Raw genomic sequence first — 26,878 nt, 5'->3', positions numbered from 1 at the left:
ACAACTGGAAGTTCTAGCCACTATAACAAGTCAAGAAGCAGGCATGCAAACTGTAAATGAAGGAATAAAACTATACTTTTTTACAGATGACATGATTGCATAGACAATTTCAAGGAAATGACAAAAAACAAACCTCATAGAACCAGTAAATAAATTCAGCAAGATTGTAGGATACAAGAATTAAATACATAAATCAATTGCATTTCTATATACTAACAGTGAACATGTGGAAACTGAAATTAAGACATATGCCATTTACTTAGGTACAGTTGTAACGAATTATTTATAATATCAGCATGCTGAAAATTATAAAATACTGATGAAAGAAATTAAAGACTAACTAATTAAAGGCATACCATGTTCATGGATTAGCAGACACATCATAGTAAAGATGTCATAGTAACAATACTTCTAATTATAGATATAATACAATTCCTATCAAAATTCCAGAAAAATTTTTTGAAACAGATAATATTATAAAATTTATATGGAAAGGCACAGGCTCTAGAATAGCTAAATCCTTCTTGAAAAGGAAAAATAAAATGGGAGAAGCCATTCTATCTGACATTAAATCCTCAAGAGAATGTGGTATTGATGGAGCGATAGACACTTAGGTCAGTGGAACAGGATAGAGAACCAAGAAATAAACTCACACAAATATGGCCAACTGATTATTTTCTACAATGGTGCAAAAGAAATTCAATGGAAGGATAACCTTTCAACAGATGATATTGGAGCAACTGGACATTCATAGGCAAAGCCATGAACCTCAACTTAAACTTTATACAGAAATTCACTCCAAATGGATCAAAAGACTTAAATCTTCATCACAATTAAAATTTTTTTGGTTTGCAAAAGATCCTGTTAAGAGGATAAAAAGACAGGCTACAAACTAGGAGAAAATATTTGCAAACCACATATCCAACAAGACTAATATCTAGAGCATAAAAAGAACTCCCAAAACTCAACAGTTAACCAAACAATCCAATTAGAAAATGGGCAGATATATGAGCAGTCACTTCAGCAAATACAGATGGCAAATAAACTCATGAAAAGCATCAGCATCCTGAGCCATTAGGAACATGTGATCTAAACACACAATGAAATATCACAATGAAATATAAAAAATAAAAATGTGGTGGCAACACGAAGTGCTGGTGAGCATGTGGAGAAACTGGATCATTTATATATTACTGTTGGGAATGTAAAATGGTACAGCTACTTTGGAAAACAATTTGATGGTTTCTTTTTTTTCTTTTTATTTTTTTGTTAAGGTATTATTGATATACACTCTTATGAAGGTTTCACATGAAAAAAACAATGTGGTTACTACATTTACCCATATTATCAAGTCCCCACCCATACCCCAATGCAGTCACTGTCCATCAGTGCAGCAAGATGCCACAGATCCACTATTTTCCTTCTCTGTGCTACACTGTTTTCCCCGTGATCCCCCACACCATGTGTACTAAACAAATACCCCTCAATCCCCTTCTCCCTCCCTCCCCACCCGCCCTCCCACACCCCTCCCCTTTGGTAACCACTAGTTCCCTCTCAGAGTCTCTGAGTCTGCTGCTATTTTGTTCCTTCAGTTTTGCTTCACTGTTATACTCCACAAATGAGGGAAATCATTTGGCACTTGTCTTTCTCTGCCTGGCTTATTTCACTGAGCATAATATCCTCCAGCTCCATCCATGTTGTTGCAAATGGTAGGATTTGTTTCTTTCTTATGGCTGAATAGTATTCCATTGTGTATATGTACCACTTCTTCTTCATCCATTCATCTACTGATGGACACTTAGGTTGCTTCTATATCTTGGCCATTGTAAATAGTGCTGCGATAAACATAGGGGTGCATATGTCTTTTTGAATCTGAGAAGTTGTATTCTTTGGGTAAATTCCTAGGAGTGGGATTCCTGGGTCAAATGGTATTTCTATTCTTAGTTTTTTGAGGAACCTCCATACTGCTTTCCACAATGGTTGAACTAGCTTACATTCCCACCAGCAGTGTAGGAGGGTTCCCCTTTCTCCGCATCCTCGCCAGCATTTGTTGTTCTTAGTCTTTTCTATGCTGGCCATCCTTACTGGTGTGAGGTGGTATCTCATTGTGGTTTTAATTAGCATTTCTGTGATGATTAGTGATGTGGAGCATCTTTTCATGTGTCTGTTGGCCATCTGAATTTCTTCTTTGGAGAACTGTCTCTTCATATCCTCTGCCCATTTGTTAATCGGGTTATTTGCTTTTTGGGTGTTGAGGCATGTAAGTTCTTTATATATTTTGGATGTTAACCCCTTGTTGGATCTGTCATTTACAAATATATTCTCCCATACCGTAGGATGCCTTTTTGTTCTGTTGATAGTGTCCTTTGCTGTACAGAAACTTTTTAGTTTGATGTAGTCCCATGAGTTCATTTTTGCTTTTGTTTCCCTTGCTCAAGAAGATGTGTTCAGGAAGAAGTTGCTCATGCTTATATGCAGGAGATTTTTGCCTATGTTGTCTTCTAAGAGTTTTATGGTTTCATGTCTTACATTCAGGTCTTTGATCCATTTCAGGTTTACTTTTGTGTATGGGATTAGACAATAATCCAGTTTCATTCTCTTGCATGTAGCTGTCCAGTTTTGCCAATACCAGCTGTTGAAGAGGCTGTCATTTCCCCATTTGATGGTTTCTTATAAAACTAATCATGCAACTACCATATGACCTACCAATTGCATTCTTAGGCATTTGCTTAGATAGGAAAATGTTTTTTCAGACAAAAGCCTATACACAGTGTTCACAGCAGCTTTCTTTGTAATAGCCAAAATCTGGAAACAACCCAGATGTCCTTTAACAGGAGTAAATAAACTATGACACATCTATACTATGGATGATATCAAGCAATAAAAAGGAACAAATTATTACATGCAACAACTTGGATAAATCTCCAGGATTTATGCCAGGTGAAAAAAAAAGCTAATTCTAAAAGGTTATATCCTGTAAGATTCCATTTATATAACATTCTTAAAATGTCAAAACTATAGAAATAGAGAACAGATTAGTGATTGTGCGGGGCAGGTTATGGTAATAAAAAGTCAAGAGGGTTCTTATGGTGATAGAAATGCTCTGCATCTTGCCTGTACCATTGTCACTATCCTGGATGTGATAATGTAGATAATGTTTTCTGTTGCTTTAGGGGAAACTGGTAAGGGTTCTCTGTATTAGTTCTTACAACTGAATGTGAATCTACAATGATTTCAAACTTAAAGTTGAACAATAAAAAGTGGCAATCACTTGGAAAATGGTTAGGCAGTTTCTAATAAAGTTATTATCCTATGATCTAACCATTCTACTCCTGTGTAAATATCCAGGAGTAGTGAGTGCATTTGTCTTCAAAAAGATTTCTACAAGGATGTTCATAGTAGGTTTATTTATAATAGCTGAAATTTGAAACAATCTAATGTCCATATACAGGAGAATGACTAAACATATTCTGGTATATTCATACAACGTAATACTTCTTACCAAAAAAGCCCCCCAAAAACTACTCATATACACAAAATATGGATGAATCTCAAAAACATTATGTTAAGCAAAGGGGATCAGATACAAAAGAATACATAGTATGTGATTACATTTGTATTAAATTCAAGAACAGGCACTCATTGATGGTGATAAAAGGCAGAATACTGTCACTGGTATTAGAGGATGGTATCAACCGGAAAGGATCTTGGGGAACTTTCTGGACTGAAGAAAATGTGGTTACATAGGAATACATATAATATTAAAAGTTATGGAGCTCTACACTTAAGGTTTATACATTTTATTATATGTTAATTTTACATTTTTGAGTACTGTAAAAAAAATTCCATATCAACCAATCCCTACCAACTGTAGAAATTTTATCTGGATCCTCCTTCAGACAAATTGTAGAAAAATCTATTTTGACATGAGAAATTTAAAGTCTGAACAGTGTATAATTATTGATGACATTAAGGAGTTATTGTGAAGTTTATAAGTGCAAAATTATTATTATGTTAGAGTTCTCATCATTTAGCGAGAGAGACAGTGAAAGAAGTGATCTATCTAGGGTTTGCTTCATGTAAAATACACAAGGAGTGGTAAGATAAAAGTGAAACAAGACTAGTCATGTGTTGATTGCTGTTTAACCTTTGTGATTAGATGGCTTATTATCTACTTCTGACTCCATCGTTAAAAGTTAAAATTTGTAAATATGAATAAAAGATGCACACAGGTAACATTATTACAAATAAAACACAAAAAGCGGCCACTGAGATAGAGTGCTCTAAGGATGCTCAAGGAGTGGTAGGGAAAGTGAATGCCCTAAGAATCATTGCTTGTCTACAACCGGTGTCTTCAGCAGGGAATGGGGATTCCCAAGGGTAGAAAACTACCCTATGCTTAGTGGAACCCAAGTGTATAGACAACTTATGTGTGAGTTCTTTCCAACCATATGTATTTATGAGGATATTAGCATGTAAGATACATTATATAAATTGGTGATCCATTGTAACAAATTGAGGCATGGGGTTCACTTTTCAACTTCTATGTATTCTCTTGTTTTTTGAAGGACCTCATGTTATTTTATGAAGATCCAAAGCTGTTTCTGCCGACAACTCCTCCTCCCAACATCTCCTCAGCTACGTGGCTGTCAGGAGGGCAGGCAGATGTGTGTAACCTCTGTGATGCAGGTAGACTGGCTAAGACAGAAAGTTTACCAAGAAGTATGAGTATGGAACACTGGGCTGGACATATTTTCCTCAGATTTTATTTTATGATCTATAGCAACAATGATTCTAATTTAACTTTGATAATGAGAGACAAGACTAGTGTGGATAAATTCAACGCACACATGATCCTGTCATCTTATTTTACCATTTTTCAATGATTTTTCTCATATTTTGCTTCCCCAAAATATTAACTACAAACATTAAATCTTTTACAAATGGTTTGAAAAATCAGAAAAATTAGTTTTAGTTTCTTTTCTTATTTGTATTAACTTCTTTTTGACAGAGTTTAAATTATGACATTTTTCTGAAGCAAGCATTAGGTGAAAATGTGAAAAAGCAAGATGCATCGTATCCCAAAAACTGGCTCATCGCCTCTTGAATAATTAACATTAGAGAAAGGTACGCAATAAAATTCTACGAAACTGGCCTCCAGTCAATCATAAATTACACTATCACATTCCAGCTGGGCCCTACTGCTACTCAGGATCTGATTGATTCACTGTTGAGCCACTTCATCCTGTCCCTATTCTCCATGAACTCTCAATTTCAATACATTCTTCCTCTTGATTGTCTCAAAAAATAGGATAAAAGATCTTTTGCCAAGATGAGAATGAAATGTTCTCATTAGTATCTTTCATCCCCTTAAATCTTAGCTTTTATCTTCATCCAGGCATCCTTTCCCTTAATTACAGAGGGAGCTCCTTACATTCTGAGTTACATCTTCATCTTTGAGTCATGCACCTCAACTTCACCCTTATATAGATCCCTAATATCCAAAATATAAAAACTATAGTTTGTTAGTAAAGATTTATTTTACAAGTGCACATTTTTGTACTTTTCATTTAAAACCAATTGTGAGAATGATGAGGAAATTTTAATAGACACAAAACAAGAATTCATGGGTTATGGATATTGCTAGTGTAAGGATGGCCTTCTTTATGTGGATAGTTAGTTCTAAGTGGTTACAATTTTTTAGACAGCTTGCTTTGTATTCTTAGAAAACACTTTATGTCAGTTGATCCAGATCCATAAGCTTGAAAGAACAGGAAGGAAAACATTTTTGTATTCTAATATTGCTACATTCCCTCCCCAACATTTTTTTAAGCAGCTATTTTTAGAGCACTTTTAGGTTCACAGCAAAACTGAGTGGAAGGTACAGAGATTTCCCATACACCCTCTTCCCCCAAATGAGTACGACTTCCCTCACCATCAGCACCCCCAACCAGAGTGGTACATTTATTGCAATCAGTGAACCTACATTAACACGTGATTATTGCTTAAAGACCATAGTTGACATTAGGGCTCCCTCCTGGTGTTGTATATTTTATGGGTTTGGACAAATGTGTAATGACAAGTATCCATCATTATACTCTCATACAGAGTATTTCACTGCCCTAAAAATCTTCTGTGCTGTGCCCGTTCATTCCTCCCTCCGCCCAACCCCTGGCAACCACTGATATTTTAACCGTCTCCATAGTTCCACTTCTTCCAGAATGTCATACGGGCGGAATCATACAGTATGTAGTCTTTTCAGACTGGCTTCTTTCATTTAGTAAAGTGCATTTAAGGTTCCTCCATGTCTTTTCATGGCTTGATAGCCCATTTCTTTTTAGTGCTACATAGGATATACTAAAGGTATTTATCCATTCACCCACTGAAAAACATCTTGGTTGTGTCCAAGTTTTGGCAGTTATAAACAAAGCCGCTGTAAATGTGTGTGCTGTTTTTGTGTGGACATAAGTTTCCCCCTGACAACATTTTAATACAAGTGAAACTGAGTATAAATGAGCATCAGAGGCAACCCTTAACAGGAAAAATAAATCACAGAATGTGTGATATCTTTTTAATCTCAGAGATATCTTGCTAAAATACAGATCTTAGCATTTCATTTCCCAGCTTAAAAACTTTCAACAGTTTTCCACTGCCAGAAGGATGTCTAATTTTTTTATACTGTCATATAAGACTTCATGGTCTGGTTCCAGCCAATCTTTTTGTCCTCACCACCCAGTACTGGCAATATTCACAATGCTCCCTGACATTCTCTTACTTGTCTGGTTTCTTCTCCTTAGATTATCTTTGTTCAGGTTACTTCAGCTGTGTGACACATTGCTCTAAAACTTTGTGACATAAAATGACCCTTTATTCTGCACATGGATTCTCTGGGTCAGCAATTAGGACAGATCACAGTGGGATGACTTCTCTCTGCTCCATGACGTATGTTTGGCCCTCAGCCCGAGAACGCAAAGGCTGGGACAGGAATCATCTGAAGGCTCATCCACTCGTGTGTCTGGTAGTTGATGCTCACTATCAGCTGGGGGCCTCAGTTTCTCTCCGCATGAGTCTCTCCATTTGGTGGGCTAGTTTGGGCTTCCTCAGAGCATGGTGGCTGGGTTCCAAGGGTGAGCATCCTGTGAAAGAAAGGACCAGGAAGAAACGGAATAATCTGGAAAGCCATGCTGTGATACTTCCTCTCCATTCAGTCAGTCATCAAGGCAATCACGCAGCCTTGCCCAAGTCCAGGGGGAGGGGGTGTGGACTCCCACCTCTCTGTGGACAAGTGTCGATGTTATATTGAAAGAAAAGCGTATGGGATGGGATGGGTGTTAGTACAGTCATCCTTGGAAAATACAGTCTGCCACAGTCCTCCACCAAATTATAAATGCTTGACAAAATCCTCTTCAAACAGCGGGGCTCCGCTCAAATGTCACCACTGCTATTTAATCACTCTGCACACTCATTTCCCCTTTCACTGTGTTCCCACAGGACTTTGCCCACACTCCTAGTATAGAATTTATAGCTTTGTATCATAACTGTGTTTTATTTGTTTTTTAATTATATAAGTAATAAGTAAATATGCTCTAATTTTTAAGAATCCAAACAATATAGGTAGAGTTAAATGCCGCCTTGACTTTCCTTTACCCCCACACAGTCCCCTCCCCGGAAGTAACTGTTATCAGTGTGTCGGTTACTCTCCAGACCTTTCTCTGTGCATTTACTAATGTATATATACCTTTAGAATTATGTAGAATTGACTTTATTTTGTTTTAGAACATTATTCTGTTTTTTTCTGAAACTCTTTTTTAACAATATCACTTGGCAATCCTTCACAGATGTCAGTATTTAGAGATTATCTTTTTTTTTTTTTAACTCTACACTGCCTGTATTATAGTTTATTTCCCTGCTGATAGGTATTTTGGTATTTTATACTTTTCACTGTTCCAAAATAATATTTCATGGAATAGCTTTTTGCACATAAGTGAGTGTTTCTTTAGCGCGGATTCCTAGAAACAGAGTCCCTGGGTCATGGGGTTTGCCCATTTTCATTTTAATTAATATAGCCAAATAGCCCCTCAAAACATCAATTCCAATTTACACTGAATGCAATATATAAGACTACCTAGTCATTCACACCCTCACCAGCACTTGATATTTTTCAAGTCTTATCTTTTTACCACGTGCATAAAGTTTGCATGGCATAGTAGATATGATATGCATAATTCCTTATATTAATTGGATATTTCTATTTCCTTTTCTGTGGACTGCCTGCTAATATCCTTACTCTGGTTTCCTTTTGGATTGTGTTGTTCATCTAAGTTGATTCTGTAGCATTTTTGCATGTGTGCAAAATGTTTTCTACTATTTATGTTGGAAGTATCATCTTCCAGGCTGTGAATGGTCTTCCAACTTTAGAGGAGTTTTTTGTTTTGTGTAGTCAAATGTATTCCTCTTTTCCTTCAGAGCTTTTGTTTTTGATTTTAAGGTTTTTCCCTATACCCAGTCCATAGTACATATTCATCCACTTTTTATTTTAATTGTTTTAGTTCTTTAATCAATCTGGACTTAAAGTATTTATGGATGGTTTTAGATAGGGTCAGTGGGTAGCCAGTTGTCTTAACATTTATTGACTGGTTCACTTCTCTGTACTGTTTTCAAATGACTCTTTAACCTGCACTAAAAAGTGTTTGTTTAACAACTCTATTCTGTTCCACTGATCAGTTCTATTCCTGGTCTGTTTGGATTTTTTAACCGTTATAACAGGACATAGTATGAGTATCCCGTTTTATTTAACCAGTGCAATATTAATGGGCTATTTCCGTATTTTTGCTGTTTAAATGATGATGAAATATCTTTTGCCTTTCTCAAGTAGGCTTTTAATTTATATTTTTCATAATTTGATGCAGGTACTAAAATACATTATTCTGAAGTTCTGTTGATAAATTCTGTCCAGTTCATTAAGTTATCCTATCAACAGATGGTTATTTCCATGTTATGATTTTGGCAACTTTAGTCCAAGGCAAAAATAAAGGAGGAAAGCCATTGTGGATGTAGTGTCCTCAGTGGGTCTCCTCTCCCTTTCTGTAGGTGCCCAGTGTCCCGCTGTCCCTACCCAGGCTTGTAGTACCCACCCGCGCCCACCGCAGTGCCCCATCTGGCCTTATTGATCCCAGCCCTTTCCTTCCCTCTCTGGCCACCCTCTGGAATTTTGTGCTCATCATGCCTTGTTTTTCTCTACAGTTTTACTACATATGTTTATACTCTAAACAATATATTTATTTTAACAGGCTTTTAAATCTTACCTTAATGGAGTCATTCAGAATTTATTTTTCTGCAACTTAACTTTTATCACTCAATAATACTTTCTTAAGGTGCATCCATAAGTATATATGGTTATCATTTGTTTTCATGGTTGTATAGTATTTCATTGCATGCATATATTCAAAAATCTTTATTCTACTCTAGAATACTATTATCAATACTGTGTATCAAGTTTTTATATTGCAAACAGTGCTGTTTATGAACATACCTGTACTAGCCTTCTGGTTTTCATGGACAAGAGTTTCTCTAGAGTATATATTTGGGAGTGAAATTGCTGACGATTCAGTAGAGTAGGAGCATCTTCAAATTTACTAGATAATGCCATGTTGTTTTCCAAAGTTCTAATCGCTCTGTGTGCTCACCAACCCTTGATACTGTCATTTTCAGGAAACAAAACAGCGGAGCTATTGGATGAGAATTGGGATCTCATTTGTTCTAGAGTGTTTGGGGTTTTTTTAATAATGGAATTGAGCATATTTTCATATGTGAATGGCTCAGTCTTGTTTCCTCATCTGTGAAATGGTGTTCGTGTCTTTTCGCTATTTTTCTACTTGGTTGTTTGTCTTTTTCTTAATTGATTTGTAGGAATTCTTTATTTATTCTGGAGGCTAAGCATTTCATTTTGTAAATACATTTTTCCAGTTTGTGATGTGTGTCACTTTGTATGGAGTCTTTTGAATAACAGTTCTCAATTTTAATGAGGTAAAATTTTATTCTTTATGGTTTGTACTTTTTTGTATCTTGTTATTTTTAAAAATTCTTTGCTCAAGACCATAAAGATACTTCTTTATAGGCCCAAATTTTCATATTATCTGTGAATAATGGCAGATTTGTTTCTTTGTAAACTATATACTCTGTATTTTATTTTCTTACCTAGCCATGCAAAGTAGAACCCTCAGTGCTAAATGAAAGTGTGACTGTACCTTCCTAAGCTTGGTCTGCATCTTAAAGAGAATTATTTAAACATTTTTCCATTAAGACAGGTCTACTGTACATATTTTTGCAGATCTCCTTTCTTAATTTGTTCAGTTTTATCATGAATATGTTAAATTTGCACCATTTTTAGCATCTATATTAATAGTTATAGGTTTTTCTCCTTTGAGCTAATTTTGCAAATTAGTTGTTTTCCAAATATTAGAACATTAGCTTGATTTGCTAATGTTTTGTTTAAGAGTTTTGCATCTATTACCAAGAGTGAAATTAACCAGGATGGTCTCTTCTCATATTCCCTTTGTCATGTTTTGATATTGAAATTTTGCTAGACTCAAAAAAAGAATTGAAGAGTGCTCTTTTTTTAATACTCTGAAATACTTTGTGTAGCGATGCCTATGAGGTGATGCAAGAAGAGTTTCGGTGTTCTGTGAGTTCACTGTGGGGGGCTGGCAGAAGGGCTACAGCCGGGGAAGGCAGCTCTGCACCAGAATATGCGTGTCTCCCTGTGAAGGGAAAGGCCTGCTCCCTGTATAATGGAGAGGTCCAATGGAATCAACCTGACACCAGGTAACTGGCCATTTTCTCTGGAAAACGGTGCCATGCTAGGGATACAGCATTAACCTCTACTGTTGATAGATTGGGTGTTCGACAGTTGTGGTAGCCAGGTTACCTTGGTGAGGGGAAGTTCACATTGTCGAGCCTGTGCATAGCTTTCGTCTCTGCCACGTGGCCAGAGCCCATTGAACAAACACTGGAGTGACTAAGGAGAGAGGACAATTGATGGCAATTAAGCAGAGCATCTTGCTCACCGGATGTTTTAGAGCCTCTTCCACAGTGAATGCTCCCTGGCAGGCATTTATATAGGACATGAAGATCTTCACATAATGTGCACATACATCCTAGGAGGTGCATCCACATATTTCTTTGTCACCCATCTTCCAAATCTTATTTTTTTCCGAGTCCCTGACAGCACCCATCAGTCACTGTCCATGAATTGCCTCTTGCCTTCTATATGAAGTGTGCATCCAGATGTACCACCTGCAGTTTTGTCCACTAGGAGGATTCTCCTACTGTCTTTAGGGGGCCCTTCTGAGTGGGGCTGTAAGTTAGCAGTCGTCCACTTCTGGCCAGTGCTGGCATAGAGATTCGGCTGTAAACCAAGCCTGTACCTTTCCCTCTTCGCTGGGAGTTCTCCACGAAGTAAGGTGGAGGCTGAGGGGAAGCCAGAGAAAGAGTGGGAGCAGGCTCCACAGAGTCTGAGCCCTGTGCTTGTGCAGTTTACATGGGCCTGCTGAACTGGCTTGTTTGGTCTCCCATATGCCATTTAATTTTACAATGTGAACTGGAAATTGGAAAATGTCACCATGCATGTCCAACTTCGTGTTCTGTGATCAGAGAACAGCTATTTCGTGATGGGCACATAGTCCTGTGGTGTCTTGTGGTATGGGCGAAGGAAGGCATGGCCTTCTCCAAAGCCCTACAGGTCAGCCTAGTGGTTTTCCTGTTGCTGCTCAGTAGGGACTCCACTTAGCATCTTTTTCTGCCTCAGGCACTTGCAGTTGTAGGACACACAGTCCAGCTGTCAGGGCAGCTTATACAGTAACCTATGCCTGCTGAAGAACCTTGTCTTGCTTTGTGCCCCACTCAAAACTGGCAGTACATGGTCAGGGCAGCACACCCAAATGTGATCTATATTGCCTTCAGAACTCCGAGCCCCATGATTACTGTGCTTTTTTCTTTGTCTAATAGCACAAATTCAAGGTCAGTGCAGGGTAAAACAACTTGTCTCTCACTTTAGAGGGGCCATCCTGGCATGATTCAGACCACTGAATACTCTAGAAATGGCACAGATGTGGCAGGACTATTTCCCACCTTCCATATGCATGCAGCACAAAGAGGGCTGGCTACTTCCTTCTGAATAAGACTAGTTTGCATTGTATCACTAATGTAATAGAGCAGTGTGATGTCCTGTGGGTTATCAAGGAAATCCAGGTCCCTCTGGTCTCTATTAAAAGAGACAGTAGCAGAGTTGACACACCTGTGAGGCAAGACAGTAAAGGTCTGCTGTTGTCCCTGCACTGTGAAGGCTACCTGATTCTAGTGTCTTTACTAACAGAGAAGAAAAAGCATTTTGAGGCCAACAGGTGTCACTAGATGCCAGAGGCTGTGTTGACTTGCTCTAGTAAAGATACCACAGCTGGAACTAGATCTCTGATTGGCATTACCACCTGATTTTATTCGCAATAATCTACAGTCATTCTTCACAATCCATCTGGCTTTTCAGTAAAACGGGTGAGTTATACTGGAATGTAGCTAAGACCCACCATCCCTACAGCTTTCAAGTCTTTAGTGGTGCCATTAATCTGTGCAGTTTCCCCAAAAGGACATTTTTTGGGGTGGGAGGTATAATTCTAGGGGTTTCTACCTGGTCCTTCTAACCATATAGCCGAAACTCCATGGGTCACAGAAGCAAAGGATTCTGCCAGTTCCTAATATTCCCATTACACATTCTGAGACCATTGGAAATAACTAGAGGCAGGTCTCTGGTTTTACTGGACCCATTGTGAGGTGAGCCTTGCAAGACTCCGTGTGTCCCTTGATTTCCATAAATCCCTCTTCAGTAGACTGTAGTGGCTCTGTTGGATGTCCAGAGACCAGTGTCAGTGAGGAGCCAGTATCTGGCAAGATCCAGAAGGTCTGTGTGTTTCCCTTTGCAAGCACAGTCATTGTAAATGGTGTCAGGTGCCTCCAGAGAAGGCTTAGGGGAAGGTTTACTATATACACCTGCAGCAGCATTTCTGGAGTCTTCCTCAGAGGGCTCTGACCTTCCTGTCAGTCACAAGGTTCTGGCTCTGTGAACTGGCTTAGCTTTCGGAATTGGGCAAGAGGCCATGAATCCCCCGTGATGACACTAGTTGAGTTTCCCACCTGTGCCTCTCAAACAGCACGTTAGTAGGCTGCCCATCTATTTCCTGTAGCTCTTGTGATTCGTTATGCCATACCCATGTGTGGAGAAAGTGAAGGTTCCCGTGGCCAGGGTTCTCACCTGGCCCTGGTCGGCTTGCTCACTGCACACGTGTGGACACTATGTTGTTATCGATTCTATATAAAGAACTCCCCGAAGTGCTCTGGGCGACATGGTGGCAGGGCTGCAAGGCTGCAGGAGAGCAGAGGCTGGAGTGGTGGCAGTGCTGAGGACAGAGACTGAGACGGCTGTGGAGACAGAGAGGCCCAGAGGCAGAGACTGGCTTGCTGCACGAAGACTTGCTCTGAGTGGACGTGATTCTAGTGATTGACTTGCCACCATAGGAATAAAGTTGGGTATAAACCCTTTTACCCCAAGAACGTTCCATTGTCATTTTTTGGTCTCATTGAATCCGCAGTGAACCTGGCCAGGGCTGAAACCCATTGACAAGACACCATGGAAGTCAAAAAACCCACAAAAACTGGCATTGTGGGGTCCCTGTGGCTCCCTGTGGTTATTGTGCCCAGCTTGTCTCCAGAACTCAGAATTGGCACCTGCTTTACCGTTCCAGGACGCCGTCATTCCCACCAGTTCATCTGCACCATCTGTCCCTGTGGTCATCTCAGCCCACAGATGACAGCCACTGCAGAGCTCTTCAGCCGTGCTGGTGCCGTCACAGTATCTTTTTAATGCCTTGGTGTCTTGCCAATGGGTTTCAGCCCCAGGCAAGTTCACCATGGATTCAATGTGACCAAAAAAGTGACAGTAAAACATTCTTGGGGTGAAAGGGTTTATACCCAACTTTATTTCCACGGTGGCAGGTCAGTCACTAGAATCCCCTTCACTCAGAGCGAGTCTGCCTGCAGCAAGCCGGTCTCTGCCTCTGGGCCTCTCCACCCCTGCACAGCCGTCTCAGTCTCTGTTCTCAGCGCTGCCGTCACTCCAGCCTCTGCTCTGCTCTCCTGCAGCCTTGCAGCCGTGCCACCGTGTCACCCAGAGCACTGGGCAGGGCTCTTTATAAAGAGTCAGTAACAATGTAGTGCCCACACATGTGTAGTGAGCCAGCCAGCCAGGGCCAGGTGAGGATCCTGCCCACAGGAACTTCTACTTTATCCACACTTGGTGAAGGGAGTGTCCTCCAGAGCAATTGGAAGGTGCTTGAGCTTGTTCTACATGATAGATCCATCCCAGCAGTCCCATCCCATGACTTTAAGCTTCCTTTACAGTGTGCAAGAGAAGTGCCTTTTTTCCCCAAAAAAGCCTCCCCTAAGTCCTGTACACACAGTGATCTCACTCTCTCCCCCTCTCACTCTCGCTCCCCCTCTTTTCAGGTCCTGCTGAAATGTTACAGTCTAGGGAGGCTCTCCTGAACGTTTTCTTAAGCACTGACAGCCCATCACCACCACTGGCCCACCCTGTCCCTCCCTGCTTTCTTTTCTCTGTTGCACTTATCCTCATCTGACACAGGTATCTCTGATTTGTAAGAGGGTGTTCTGATCCGGGAGTTCCTGGACCACCCCCAGGGACCCCCTGAATCTACCATCAGCATAGCACTGACTTTGGCCTCTGCTCTTTGCCACTTCTCGGTATCTATGATGTTTTTTAAGTAGTTGCATACAGTTTGCCTAAGGTGCGCGTGAGGTGGGTGGGTGCATTGCACCAATGTCTTCTGTTTTGAGGGAAGTTGCCGTTTGCTTACACATTTCCCTAAAAGAGTCTTTATATCAATCATCAGAACTTTGCTAACCATTTTTCAAATTAGAGGACTGACTAGAAATGTGAGGGGTTATCAACATAGCAGCTGTGTGTTATATGGTTGGTATTAAGAAATCCAATTAAAACCTTTTTTGACTTCATTGTTCCCTCCTTTTTTATCAAAAATATGGGGTAACATGATTCATGCATGAAAAGCAGGCATAAATGAAACTATTAAAGGCTTTGATTGAAATGGATGAACAGAGCAAAGCCACAATAATTTGCAGTAGAAGTCAGTTAAATAATTAAAAGACTAGAAGGCTGGTAACTACATTTAAAGGTGTCACCTTTATTTAAAGTAGCTAACTTTTTTCATCATTGTAAAGATTAAAAGAAATACTAGGAGATGCTGACATCTGAATTACTTATGAATTTTAGGTCAAGAAGCCATCCAACTTAAATTCTTTTCTACGTTACTAACAAGTGTGTATAAATAAATCTTCTGACATTTCAAATTAGAATCAAACTTAATCTAAACTACAGTGGCAGGTTCTTCATCAAAGTGGTTGTGACTTCTGAGGTGCACAAGTCCCAAGCTGACTTCATGTGGGTGAAATAAATGACTGTGTATCTATTTCCAAGAGGGAATAAATTATTCATCCCACAGAAATTCACTGAATACCTGCTATGTGCCCGGTACTGTGCTAACTGCTAGGTATCCAGTGATGGAAGATCCCTGCCTTTATGCAGCTTGCAGGCTTCTCTGGTCTAATCAGACAAATGAAGTAAGAGAAGTGAGGAAAGGAAGATGACACAGAAACACAGCGGAGGCCATCCAACAAGCCCGACTTGGATGTTAGGGGACACTTTCTGGACAAACTGATGTCAAAACTGACACCTGATGATAAATTGGCCAACACATATATTGTATGTGCTGGTGATACTTTTAAGCATTTTCATTCACTTAATCTTCATAACAATCTTGTGAGACAGATGAGAAAAATCCACACAGAGAGTTTAAATAACTTGCCCAAGATCACAGGGCTAGGAAGTGGCAGAGTCAGGATTTAGACCAAATTTCTCTGATCCCAGAGCCTATGCCAATGTGATTCAGACCTTTTGCCTGTGATCCAGTCAGAAATGCCTTTTAGTCATGACCCGTTTATACACACACGTTCACACATGCTTGAAACAATAGTGCAATGTACTCTGATCTATTTTATTCTCCACAGTCTTATTTTTAAAAAGATATTAGGTGTGACCTACAAAATGATTTCACAACTCACTAATGGATCACAACCCACGGTTTGAAAAACAGTTCATTGTACTGTTTTGCCTACTACTCGGAATGAACCAGACCAAGTAAGGAGAGAAGAAAATATCTTAGGCAGAGTAAACACTGTGGGAGAGAGCGGGGGGTAGGGTAAGAGGAAACGTGGTACATTTCAGGAAGCTTAGCAGGGCCTATTCGTTTGTCTGAGTCCTCAGGATTCAGAGGAGATGTCCTTCTCCTAGGAAACCTTTCCTGACGTGCCAAAGGCAGGGGTGCGGCTCATCCCCGGGGCTCCCACGGCACTCCGCGGCCCACATGCAGCTCCAAGCCTGCTGTATTCCTACTGCCCGGTATTCCTCCCCAGCGTCAGACCAACTACACTATGGCTTTAAAAAAATTTAAATATAATTGACATAAAATGTTATATTAGTTTCAGGTGCACAACATAATGATCTGATATTTGTGTACATTGTAAAATAATCCATTACTGCACATAGTTACAAATTTTCTTGTGGAGAAAACTTTTAAGATTTACTCTTAGCAACTTCAAATATGCAATGGCAATATTATTACCTATAGTCACCATGCTGTACATCACATCCCCAGGACTTATTTATTTTCTACCTGGAAGTTTGTATTTTTCAACCTCTTTCACCCATTCTTCCCCCAGCCCATCTCCTGTGTCTGATAACCACCAGTCTATTCTCTGTGTCTATGAGGTCCAGTTTGTTTGTTTTGGTTTCTTTGTTTTTTTTGTTTTAGATTCCACATAAAAGTGAGATCAGACAGTATTTGTCTTTCTCTGCCTTATTTCACTTAGCATTACGCCCTCAAGGTCCACCCATGTTGTGACAAATGGCAAGATCTCCCTCCTTTTTCATGGCTCAGTAACATTCCATTGTCTTTAACCACTTACCTGTTGATGGACACTTAGGTTCCTTCCATGTCTTGGCTGTTGTAAGACTGCTGCAGGTATCTTTTCAAGTTAGTGTTTTCATTTTCTTTGATAAAAACCAAGAGGTGGATTTGCTGGATTATATGGTAGTTCTGTTTTTAATTTATTGAGAAACTTCCACATTGTTTTCCATAGTGGCTGCACCATTTTACATTCCCACCAACAGTGGAAGAGGGCTCCCTTTTCTTCACATCCTCACTAACCCTTATTACTTCTTATCTTCTTGATAATAGCTATTCTAACAGGTATGAGATGATATCTCATTGTGGTTTTGATTTGTATTTCTCTGACATTAATAATGTTGAATATCTTTTCATGTATCTATTGGCCATCTGCATGTCTTCTTTGAAAACGTGTCTATTCAGATCCTCTGCCCATTTTTGAATTGGATTGTTTGATTTTTTTGCTATTGGACTGTATGAGTTCTTTATGTATTTTGGATACTAACCCCTTAACATACATGGTTTGCAAATATTTTTCCCATTCACTAGGTTGCCTTTTCATTTTGTTGATAGTTTCCTTTGCTGTGCATTAGTTGTATGTAGCCCCACTTATTTTTGCTTCTGTTGTCTTTGCTTTTGTTGCCAAATCCAAAAAATCATCTCCAAAACCCATGTTAGAGCTTGAGACTTGTGTTTTCTTCTAGGAATTTTATGGTTTCAGGTTTTACATTCAAATCTTTGATCCATTCTGAGTTAATTTTTGTGTATGGTGTAAGACAGTGTATAGTATAAGACAGTTTCATTCTTTTGCATGTGTCTGTCCGGTTTTCCCAACACCAGTTATCGAAGAGACTGTCCTTTCCCCATGTATATTCTTGGTTGCTTTGTAGTAAATTAATTGATCATATATGCATGATTTTATTTCTGGGCTCTCTAACTCTGCTCCATTGATTACTATGATCTTTTTGAGAGAAGGTCCATGTCTTGATCATCATTGTATTCTCTGCCTCTAATCCAGGGCTTAGCACATAGTAAGTACTCCACTAAACATGTTGACTGAATAGGTATCACTTGAGATGCCCTTGAATTGAATATAGTCGCAGTGTTCTTTCTGTATTTTTTGCATATACTTTAAAAGTGCCTTCAGAGAATATCCATCATGGATTTTTACAAAAGAGCAGCATGCGCAGCACAGTGGGTGTACTCTAAGTTCACTGATGAGGTCCACTACCTGCAGTCATCTTTTGAAATTTTGTAGAATTGTCCTCATCCCTAGTTGACACTTGATTTTTATAGTAGCTAAAGAGAGTCTGTTAAAAAGAGGAAGTATGCTCAAAACACATACAATTTGCAATAATGTACAAGGGTATAGAGAGGAAATGCATGTGGACATTGGTGTTGGCCCAGATATTATTTACATAGCTTTTCCTTTTGTTTCAGTTCAGGTCTGGTCTGAAACTGGGAGCTGTCTCTGGTATGTCAGGAGCCCCGAGACCCAGCATGGATGATTTCTCCCCAGTTTCTAGATGTTGGTACTCAAGTTAGTGGGTTTCGGAGGGAGGAAAGCCTGGAGGGCAGAGTCCCGAGGGGCTGTCTCAGTGTTGAATTAGAAACAGGTAAAGAGAGACAAAGGGCCATCCGGGAGATGAAGACGCCCTCAAAGACAGAGGTGGGTCTTACCCAGGCCTGAGTTATCAGCATGATATTTTCAAGTCAGGACCTCAAGTGGGCCAAAAGGAGTAGCTAAATGTTTCTGTAATTCAAGATAATTTTAAATTTCCTGATGGCAGAAATTATACTTCGGTTAATCTGTTTTCTCAGTCATTTCCAGTTTAAACTCAGTCTGATAAGGAAAAATTTACAAGGAAAGCAATCTAGTCCAGGTGGCTCCCTTCTGCTTCTCTTCTTAGCAAAAACAACAGACCACTCCCTTCATTTCCCACTCTGCCAGGCACTCACTCCCTAAACTTACTCCCCCTCCCTTGCGTGCTGTGCATGTAAAAATTTGCAGATATGGAAGCAGAAAGATATATATTGCCCCCTTGTCTTTGTTCCAGGCTCAGACCTTGGGAGATTACTCCCCTCTGAGCCGGCCGGCGTCAAAATAAAACCTCGACACCCCAAGACCTCCGAGGGCCGCTTGGTTCTTCCGTCAGCGATCCAGTCCAGGTTTTTCAGGTTTTTCCGTGACAAGTCCATTCAGGATTTCCCTTTCTTCCCCCTCCTCTTGAGGATGGCGTTAAAGTTTGAGGAGCCTGCCTGACGTCCGGCAAGGGGGCAAGGGCGTGGGGGAGACACCTCGGCACACTGCCTTCTGCCGAGTCAGCGGCGCGTGTAGGCTGCCGTGCCGGGAAAGGCCTGCCAATACAGTACGTGTGGGAGGTGCGGGGAAGGAGCTATGTGAACACTTCCTCTTCCTCTCCCCTGCGTCCCCAGCTCCTAGCACGGTTCCCAGCACGTAGTAGGCTCCCAGTTAAGCCTTACTGATGGAATACTGGCTGAGGCAGAGACTGGTAGGACCCGAAGAGAGAGGAATAGAAGCCTGGGGGTGTGCCCCGGGGAGAGGGGAATGCGCTGTGGGAGGAAGGCTCGGTATCGTTGATTCTTCGGTGAAACAATTCTGTTCCACAAAGCCACGTGATTTGTTGATCTTGAAGCTAATAAATAGAGTTGCTATTATTTGTATTGATTGTAATTATAGGTGCTCTCTAGACCTCAACTTTGTAAATTAATTCTCTAGGGTCAAAACCAGAGATTGTTCAACTTTTATAAACATAAACTGAAAATGCTATCAACAGCTAGTCATTAATTGCTAAATAATAGTAAAATTCTAGAAGGGAAGATTCAGAAGTTCGGTTGTAACTCAGCAGGTACTGAGTTTCTACCATGTGTCAGGCTCTGGTGAGATACGGCAGTGAGCATGGCAGGCCCTGTCTGCCCTCAAGGAGCTTCTTTTCTAGTGAAGGTGACCAGTAATAAACAGATGCAACAATGATAGATCGTAACCCCGTGACAGAGGAGATAAACAGGGAACTTCACTAAAGTGGTGATGGAAGGTAACGTTAGTTAGGGTGGTCCGGGAAAGCCTGTATACAGAGATGATTGATGTGAGACGGAAGGATGAAGAAGGCCGGAAAGGGACATTCCAGGCAGAGGCATGGCAGTTCAAGGGCTCAGGGGCGGGGTAAAGGTCAGCTTGCTCCTGGAACTGCAGGGGTGCTAGTGAGGCACTTGGGGGGAGGGTGGGATGAGAGGAGACCAGGGAAAGGTGGGCACGAGCCGTGTCACGCAGGGCCCTGTAAGTCACGGGGAGGAGATTCACACTGAATTCCGAGTGAAGGGGGAACATTGGAAGCAGAGGAGTGATGTGATCTAATTTATATTTGCTTAACTATGAAACCGGGGACAGTGAATTATGGGAGGAGGAAAAGCAGAAAGAGCAGCGCAGAGGCAATACAGGCTGACCACGTGACCACGACTAAGGGCCGAAGCGTGGCTGTGGAGAAGAGTGCAGATCTGAGACATATTTTGGAGTTCAGCCCCCAGGATTCCCTAACGATTGGCTGTCAGGGTGAGGAGAAGGATGAAACGATGATGATTCCTAATGTTCTGCGTTTGAGAAGTGAGTGTGAGACAGTGCCATTTACTGAGATGGGGAAGGTGGAGGAGAACAGATTTGAGGGAAATATTAAGAGCTGCATTTTTGATACCATACGTTTGAGGTGCCTGTAAGACTAGGAGACGTCCATTTCAGTTCCTGTGTTCTGGAAGTCTTGGATATCAGTATGCTAACATAGTAAATTGGAACTTAAATGATTGTTTTCCCTATTTCTTTAATCAGTCTCTCTTTCCTTGAGACACTTAATTTTTTAAGAAGTCTAACTGTGCTTTCTGGATGGTGGTTGTGTGTCTGTTGTGCATTTCAGAGATCTGAACAGTCCATTACTGTTTCAAAGAAAAAAGCGCAAGACACCTTGAATGTAGGTCATCAGCAGACATGGCCAATCCTTTAATTAAAATTCAGAGAGAAATCTAGTAGTTCATCTTTTTGTCCTTGTTGGTGACTACAGTCCAGCATGTCTAAATGACAGCTTCATTTTCCCTCATGTTAGCAGTTTTTACACAAATGTAAATAGTGGTGCTTGGTATTTCTTCTTCATATTAGTATCTTCCATACAACAGATTATGATGCTATAAAGGACTGGGCAGAGTACGCAGTGAACGATCTAGTTTCTGAAAGGTTGAACAGATTCCTGCAAATGTCCTTTTTGCACGTGTGTGTCTTCCTGTGTGTGTGTGTGTGTGTGAGAGAGAGAGAGAGAGAGAGAGAGAGAGAGAGAGAGAGAGAGAGAGATGATAACACTATTGTACAACCATGTTACTCCGGAAGCGCCTTAGGGTTTTCAGCAGGTGTTCCCTGCGACAAGATAAGCAAAAGGCTACAGCAGTTGAAAATCTTTATAGCTCAGCTGTGGCCCCTGCCAAGGCCAAATGCTTTGAATAAATACAGATTAAAAGGTGTTTTGCTTCCTTGGAGGCATTTGATTTATTTAACTTAGAAAGAACCCAGCAAGGAGCACTTGATGGTTTGCAGTCCTTTCCTACCTATAAACTTGGAAAAAGCTTAACTATCCAGAAATATTGAAGCACTAAACTGGGAGTGTTCTTTGATAATATCTTAACTGTCCTCTGGCCATGCCATGTGCGCCCTTGTCATCTGTTGCCTGTGTTGTGCTGTTAGAATCCCTCTGTCAGGGATCTCTTTGCCTGCCTCACTCCTGTCTATCTCCACAGTGATCTGTATAACACACACGTCTTCAAACAGCTTTTAATGGCCTTTCAATTCCTACGGGATAAAAGCTATATACTCCTGACTTCTTACATTTTCAGTAGTGTGGTGGACTAGACACAGAAGGTCCTCCTGCTATCAAAAGAAAAACTAGATTCTGGGTAAAAGATACCTTTTAATGCACTGTTGGGCTAGTGAAAGCTAAGGGCAAAGCAGAGCAAAAAAGAAAAGCACACAGAGGCCAAACCCGAGAGCTGAAACCTGATTGGAGCAGGGAGAAGGGAGTGTGGAGCAATCTAGGGGCTGGCTTCTGTCAAGGCAAAGGCTAAAGCCAGCATCGCAGGCAGAGAACTAAGCGCTGAGCCGGCAGCATGGGAGGAAGTGGAGCCTCTGATGTCTGCATCAGGCAGAGCCCCTCCGGGGGCCAAACTGGCTCTAGGAGTGTTGTCCTGGCTCTTGACAAAAGCACACATCCTTTCTGGAAGAAAGCAAACCCAGTCTAGATCCCTAGGAGCCATATGGGTTAACTCCACCAAACACGGGGTCACAATCAGGGATCCCCAATAGCACAAAGGAATAAGCCTGCGTAACTGATAGTCTACAGAGAATGAACTGTGGAGCTAGCCTCCAAGGGTCTCACATAGGAACTGTTAGCTACAGAATGTTAAAAAGCGCAGCATGAAATATTTAAAGAAAAAAAGATGGAATCAATAAGGGAGAGATGACAGATATGAAAAATCACCAAATAAAACTTTCAGAAAGGAAAAATAAAATTGTTTAACAGTAAAACCTCAGTGGATGTGGATGGATTAAACAACAGATTAGATAAAACTCAAGTGAGAATTAGTGAATTAGAATGTGAATCAGAAGAAATTCCCTAGAATGCAGCAAAGAGGCCAGAAAGATGGGAAATATTTTGTTTAAGTTGAGACACAAACGATAATTGAAGTTGAATATAGCCAATCGGAGTCCCAGAAGAAGAGAATGTATAGGTAGAGAGAGAGGCAATGTTTGATGGGATGACAGGAGAGCATTTTTGCTGAACTGATGAAAGACATGAATACAAAGATACAGGACAACATGGATGGACCTAAAGGGCATTTTGTTAAGTGAAACAAGTCAGAAAGAGAAAGACAAATATTGTGTAATTTTATTTATATGTGAAATCTGAAAAACAAAACAAATGAAACAGAAATAGACTCATAAACACAGAGAACAGACTGGTGGTGGCCATAAGGCAGGACATGGGCAGGGGGAGTAAGTGAAATAGGTGAAGGGGGGAAAATAAGTGAGAATGTTCCATATCTTGATCTGGATAATGTTTACATGAGTGTATACACATGTCAAAATGTACCCTAAGATTTTGTGCATTTTATTGTATATACTTCAATAAAAATAAAAGGTATAGGAAGCACAATATATAGCAAATGGGATAAATAACTAAAAAACTTTACAAACTCACATATATCCTAGTGAACCTGTAAAACACCAGACACAGAGAGAGGCAGGTTATCTAAATCTATAAAAGAATAACAGAGCAGACTTGTCAACAGCAACCTTAGAAGCCAGAAGACAAGGAACACCTACATGTTCTCAGAGAAGACATCTGTCAACATAAAGCATGTAATCAGCTAAGAACAAGAGTGAAATACATTTTCCAAAAAAAAACTCTTAAGTAAACAAAGACTGAATTTACCGCCACTGATGCTCAGTAAAGGAACCTGTAGACAATATTTCAGAAGGAAGGAAATGATTCCAGAAGGGTTGTCTGAGGAGCAAGAAGGAATGGTGAGCAAAGAAATTGGTGACATGTAGTTTGATATAAACAAACGTAGTCTTTTAAATTAATTATAACGTCTAATTTGTGGTGGTATATACTAAATACAAAATAGAACTAAATGCTAGGCAACAATAGTGTATAACTGAGGAGGTGTAAGTTAGACTTACAGGGTTCTAAAGTCTCTGAATAACAACAGTTCAGGACGTGAGTTAGCCTATGAACTTTAGATTCTGCCAAGCTACGTGTGTGTATTAGAATGTTAAAATGGGACTCTTTCTGAATCTTTTTTTGTTGCTTTAGCTGCTAATTGTAAAATAGATATCAGATATCAAATCCATATGTAGAGACTTTTAAAGGAAATGGATGGAAACCTGCTCTGTGCCTCTTGAGCCCCACCCTCACCCACAGGCTCACGGCCCAACAGCCTGCTCTGTGACCATCCCCACATCCCCACACGCAATGAGAGAGTTTGGAATATCACCAGGGGGCAGTGCGGAGGAGAAAGAATCTGCCCAGGCGACCCCTTGGGATGCTGTGAGTCTCCATCCACACCCCCTTTGGGGGAATGCGGTGGGGGAAGACTGCTTCTCACTAAGCCCCACCCCAGTGAGCAAGGCTCTGAAAAACGTTCCCTGCAGTTGGAGGCCAGGTGCCTGAGATTGTGGTCAGGATCTGACTCTAGCCTGGGAGAGAGAGAAGCTGACCAACAGCTTTGGTGGGGAAGACACAGAGGCCTGGGGAGTTAGGATGGGGCTGTGCCCCAGGTTGCCCGGAGCAAGGGCTGTGCAGGGGTGGGTTCTACAGGAGGGAGAGCCTTCGTGGTCGTCTTGGGTCTTACCCAGCAGGGCTGTTGAGACGGCAGAAAGACCAGCAGAAAGGGGCTAGAGGTCTATGAGGACAGTGTCATAAACACCCAGGCAGAATAGAGACGGTCCAACCCAGCCTTAGAGTCATCACCAGCTGAGTACTTCTCTCATATCAGCTCTACCTGCAAACTATACCTAGAGGCCGATCACCCCCAGCACCTGCCCTGGTCCTGCTACCATGATTGCTTGCGTGGGTTACTGCAGTAGCCTCCTGACGGGGCCCTGCTTCTCCCCTTGCTCCTCATAGCCTTTCCTCACATAAAAACCAAAGTGATTTTTATAACAAAGAAGTCATATCATATCATTCCTTTGCTTTAAAACCCTCTAGAGACTTCTCATCTCCCACAAGATAGCTTCTCCCTGACTCCCAACTTCCTCCCTGCCTTCCTCTCCTGCCCCTTCTCCTCTTTGCTCATCTGCACAGTCATCAGAGAGCCCACAGTGTTCCTGGCACCTGCCAAGCACCCCCCGCCTCTGGGCCTCAACAGTGACTCTTCCCTCCAACCAGAACTTTCTGCCCTCTGCTAGTGCACACGCTTTTCTCCCTCACATCCTTCAGGTTCATGCTCCGGTGTCACCCTAACAGTGAGGTCTGGCCACCCCCGCCCCACCAGCCTGCTCACTCCCTGACACTCCCTGCCCCCTAACTCCATCCGCCTCCACAGAACTGATCACCATCTGACTGACTTGTACAGTTACTTGCTCAGTTGTTCATTTCTTCTTCCCCCACTGTATTGCGAGCTCCAAAAGAGCAATTGTGTTTTTGTTCACTGTTGCATTTTGTTCACTCTGTGCCTAGAATAGTGTGTGACACACTGCCTAATAAATACCATCTGAGTGAATGAATGTATGACGAGAAGGGTGCAGAGGGGGGACCGACTAATCCACTGGGATGACACAAAGATATCCTGTGACAAAGGACTGAAGAAGTTGTGCTGCTAAATTGGATTCCGTTGCTGAAGTCCATTGGGTCTGGCAATTAAAAGGTCAGTGAAGGCTTCACAGAGGACAGTTCAGTAGGCAGGAAAGTAGGAATCCAGATTATAGAGTTTTGAGGAGTTCAACAGGAAAGAAGGAAATGAATTCAGTGGGGAAAAAATGGTTTCTCAGTGCGCTTGTGTGAGGAGAGCAGGAGAAAGGAACAGCAGCCGGAGAGGCCCGGAAAATAAATGTTTGAAATAGAAGAGGCTAGGCTCCTCTGTGCGCTGAGCGGGGAAGCCTACTGCCACAGGAGCTGAAGACAGGAAGAAGAGGGAGTGACCTGGGCGGGTGTTTCGGTGACACGGGTGGTGGGGCAGGTCTGCATGGGGGTCAGAAGGCTTCTGAACCTCAAGACTGAAGGAAAGGATTTGAGGAAGAGCTGGTAAATAGGAGGATGAGGAGCTGATGCAGCTCAGTTTAAAAGCCTCTTTTCTTTAAGAATAAGGTAAATGATCATCTGAAATGAAAGAAAAAAGGTCAAGTTGACAAGGGTCCTTGAGGAGAGCAGTGAAGGTGTGGAATGTTCTTTAAAAAGAGAAACAGGAGAGCTAAAGACAAGCAAAAAGGATTTGTGGGCCCTCCTGAGGGCCCAGGTGACTCGGAGACCGCGCACCATGAGCTTGCAGTTGTGGATTTTCTCCAGCAGTGATCAACGCCGGGAGAGGAGAGAAGGAGGGGGTTCAAATGTGTGCCAGGCCCAAGGTGCTGGAGGAAACATGGAAAGTCACGGGGGTGTGGGTGGGGACAGCAGGGAGGGGCTGGAATACGCTGAATCAGACCTTGCTGTCCTGCATTAGGGAATGGGGAGGGCAGGGGGCTCCCGGGTGCACTGAAAAACTCCTCTTCATCCCATAAGAGAGCCAGCGTCGGGGACCTGCCATACAGAGGGCACAGGTGGCCATTTTAGACAGAGAATCAGCACCAGTCAACAGAGATGTGACCACAACAGTGGCCAGGTGAGGACAGACACTTGGTTCTTGCTCCCCTCCTCAGTTCTAACACCTGAGAAGAGTTGAGCTTGAGAAGGAGGATTTGTCCCACAAGCTAATTGTACCTTAAGTAGGTCAGAATCACCTTCCGGGTGAGAGAGAAGGGAAGGAAAAGTAGGAGCAGGCCAGGAAGAGAGCCCAGCCAGAGCCGGAGCACAGAGGCGTGGTAGCGCCTGGCGTGTTGGGGGATCTTCCGAGTAATTCAGAATGGCGGACACATAATGACGGTCAGAGACCAGAGCGGGGCTAGACTGACGAGAGACGGTGGCGGACCTTCTCACTCCATCCTCCTTATCCCTTAAGCTCACATCCATATTTTCTTTCTCTTTGCTTTCTGCTGGATGTTTGAATAATTTGTACTATTTTCCAATTCCCAGTTTTCTCTT

The 26,878-nt window shown here is 41.6% G+C and overlaps 1 protein-coding gene across 1 annotated transcript in view; it reads left to right on the top strand.

Annotated features, from left to right (window-relative positions):
* Positions 1 to 26,878, top strand: part of LOC130681092 (ENTH domain-containing protein 1-like) — a 97,116-nt gene that overhangs the window by 46,914 nt on the left and 23,324 nt on the right. The window contains 1 exon segment of the mRNA XM_057493271.1: positions 4,569 to 4,689. Coding sequence (XP_057349254.1) covers positions 4,569 to 4,689 — 121 coding nt within the window.

Source organism: Manis pentadactyla, chromosome 15 (assembly GCF_030020395.1).
Source record: "Manis pentadactyla isolate mManPen7 chromosome 15, mManPen7.hap1, whole genome shotgun sequence".
NCBI lineage: Eukaryota > Metazoa > Chordata > Mammalia > Pholidota > Manidae > Manis > Manis pentadactyla.
Note: the sequence above shows the minus strand (reverse complement) of the source record. Positions and strands in the feature narration are given on the sequence as shown.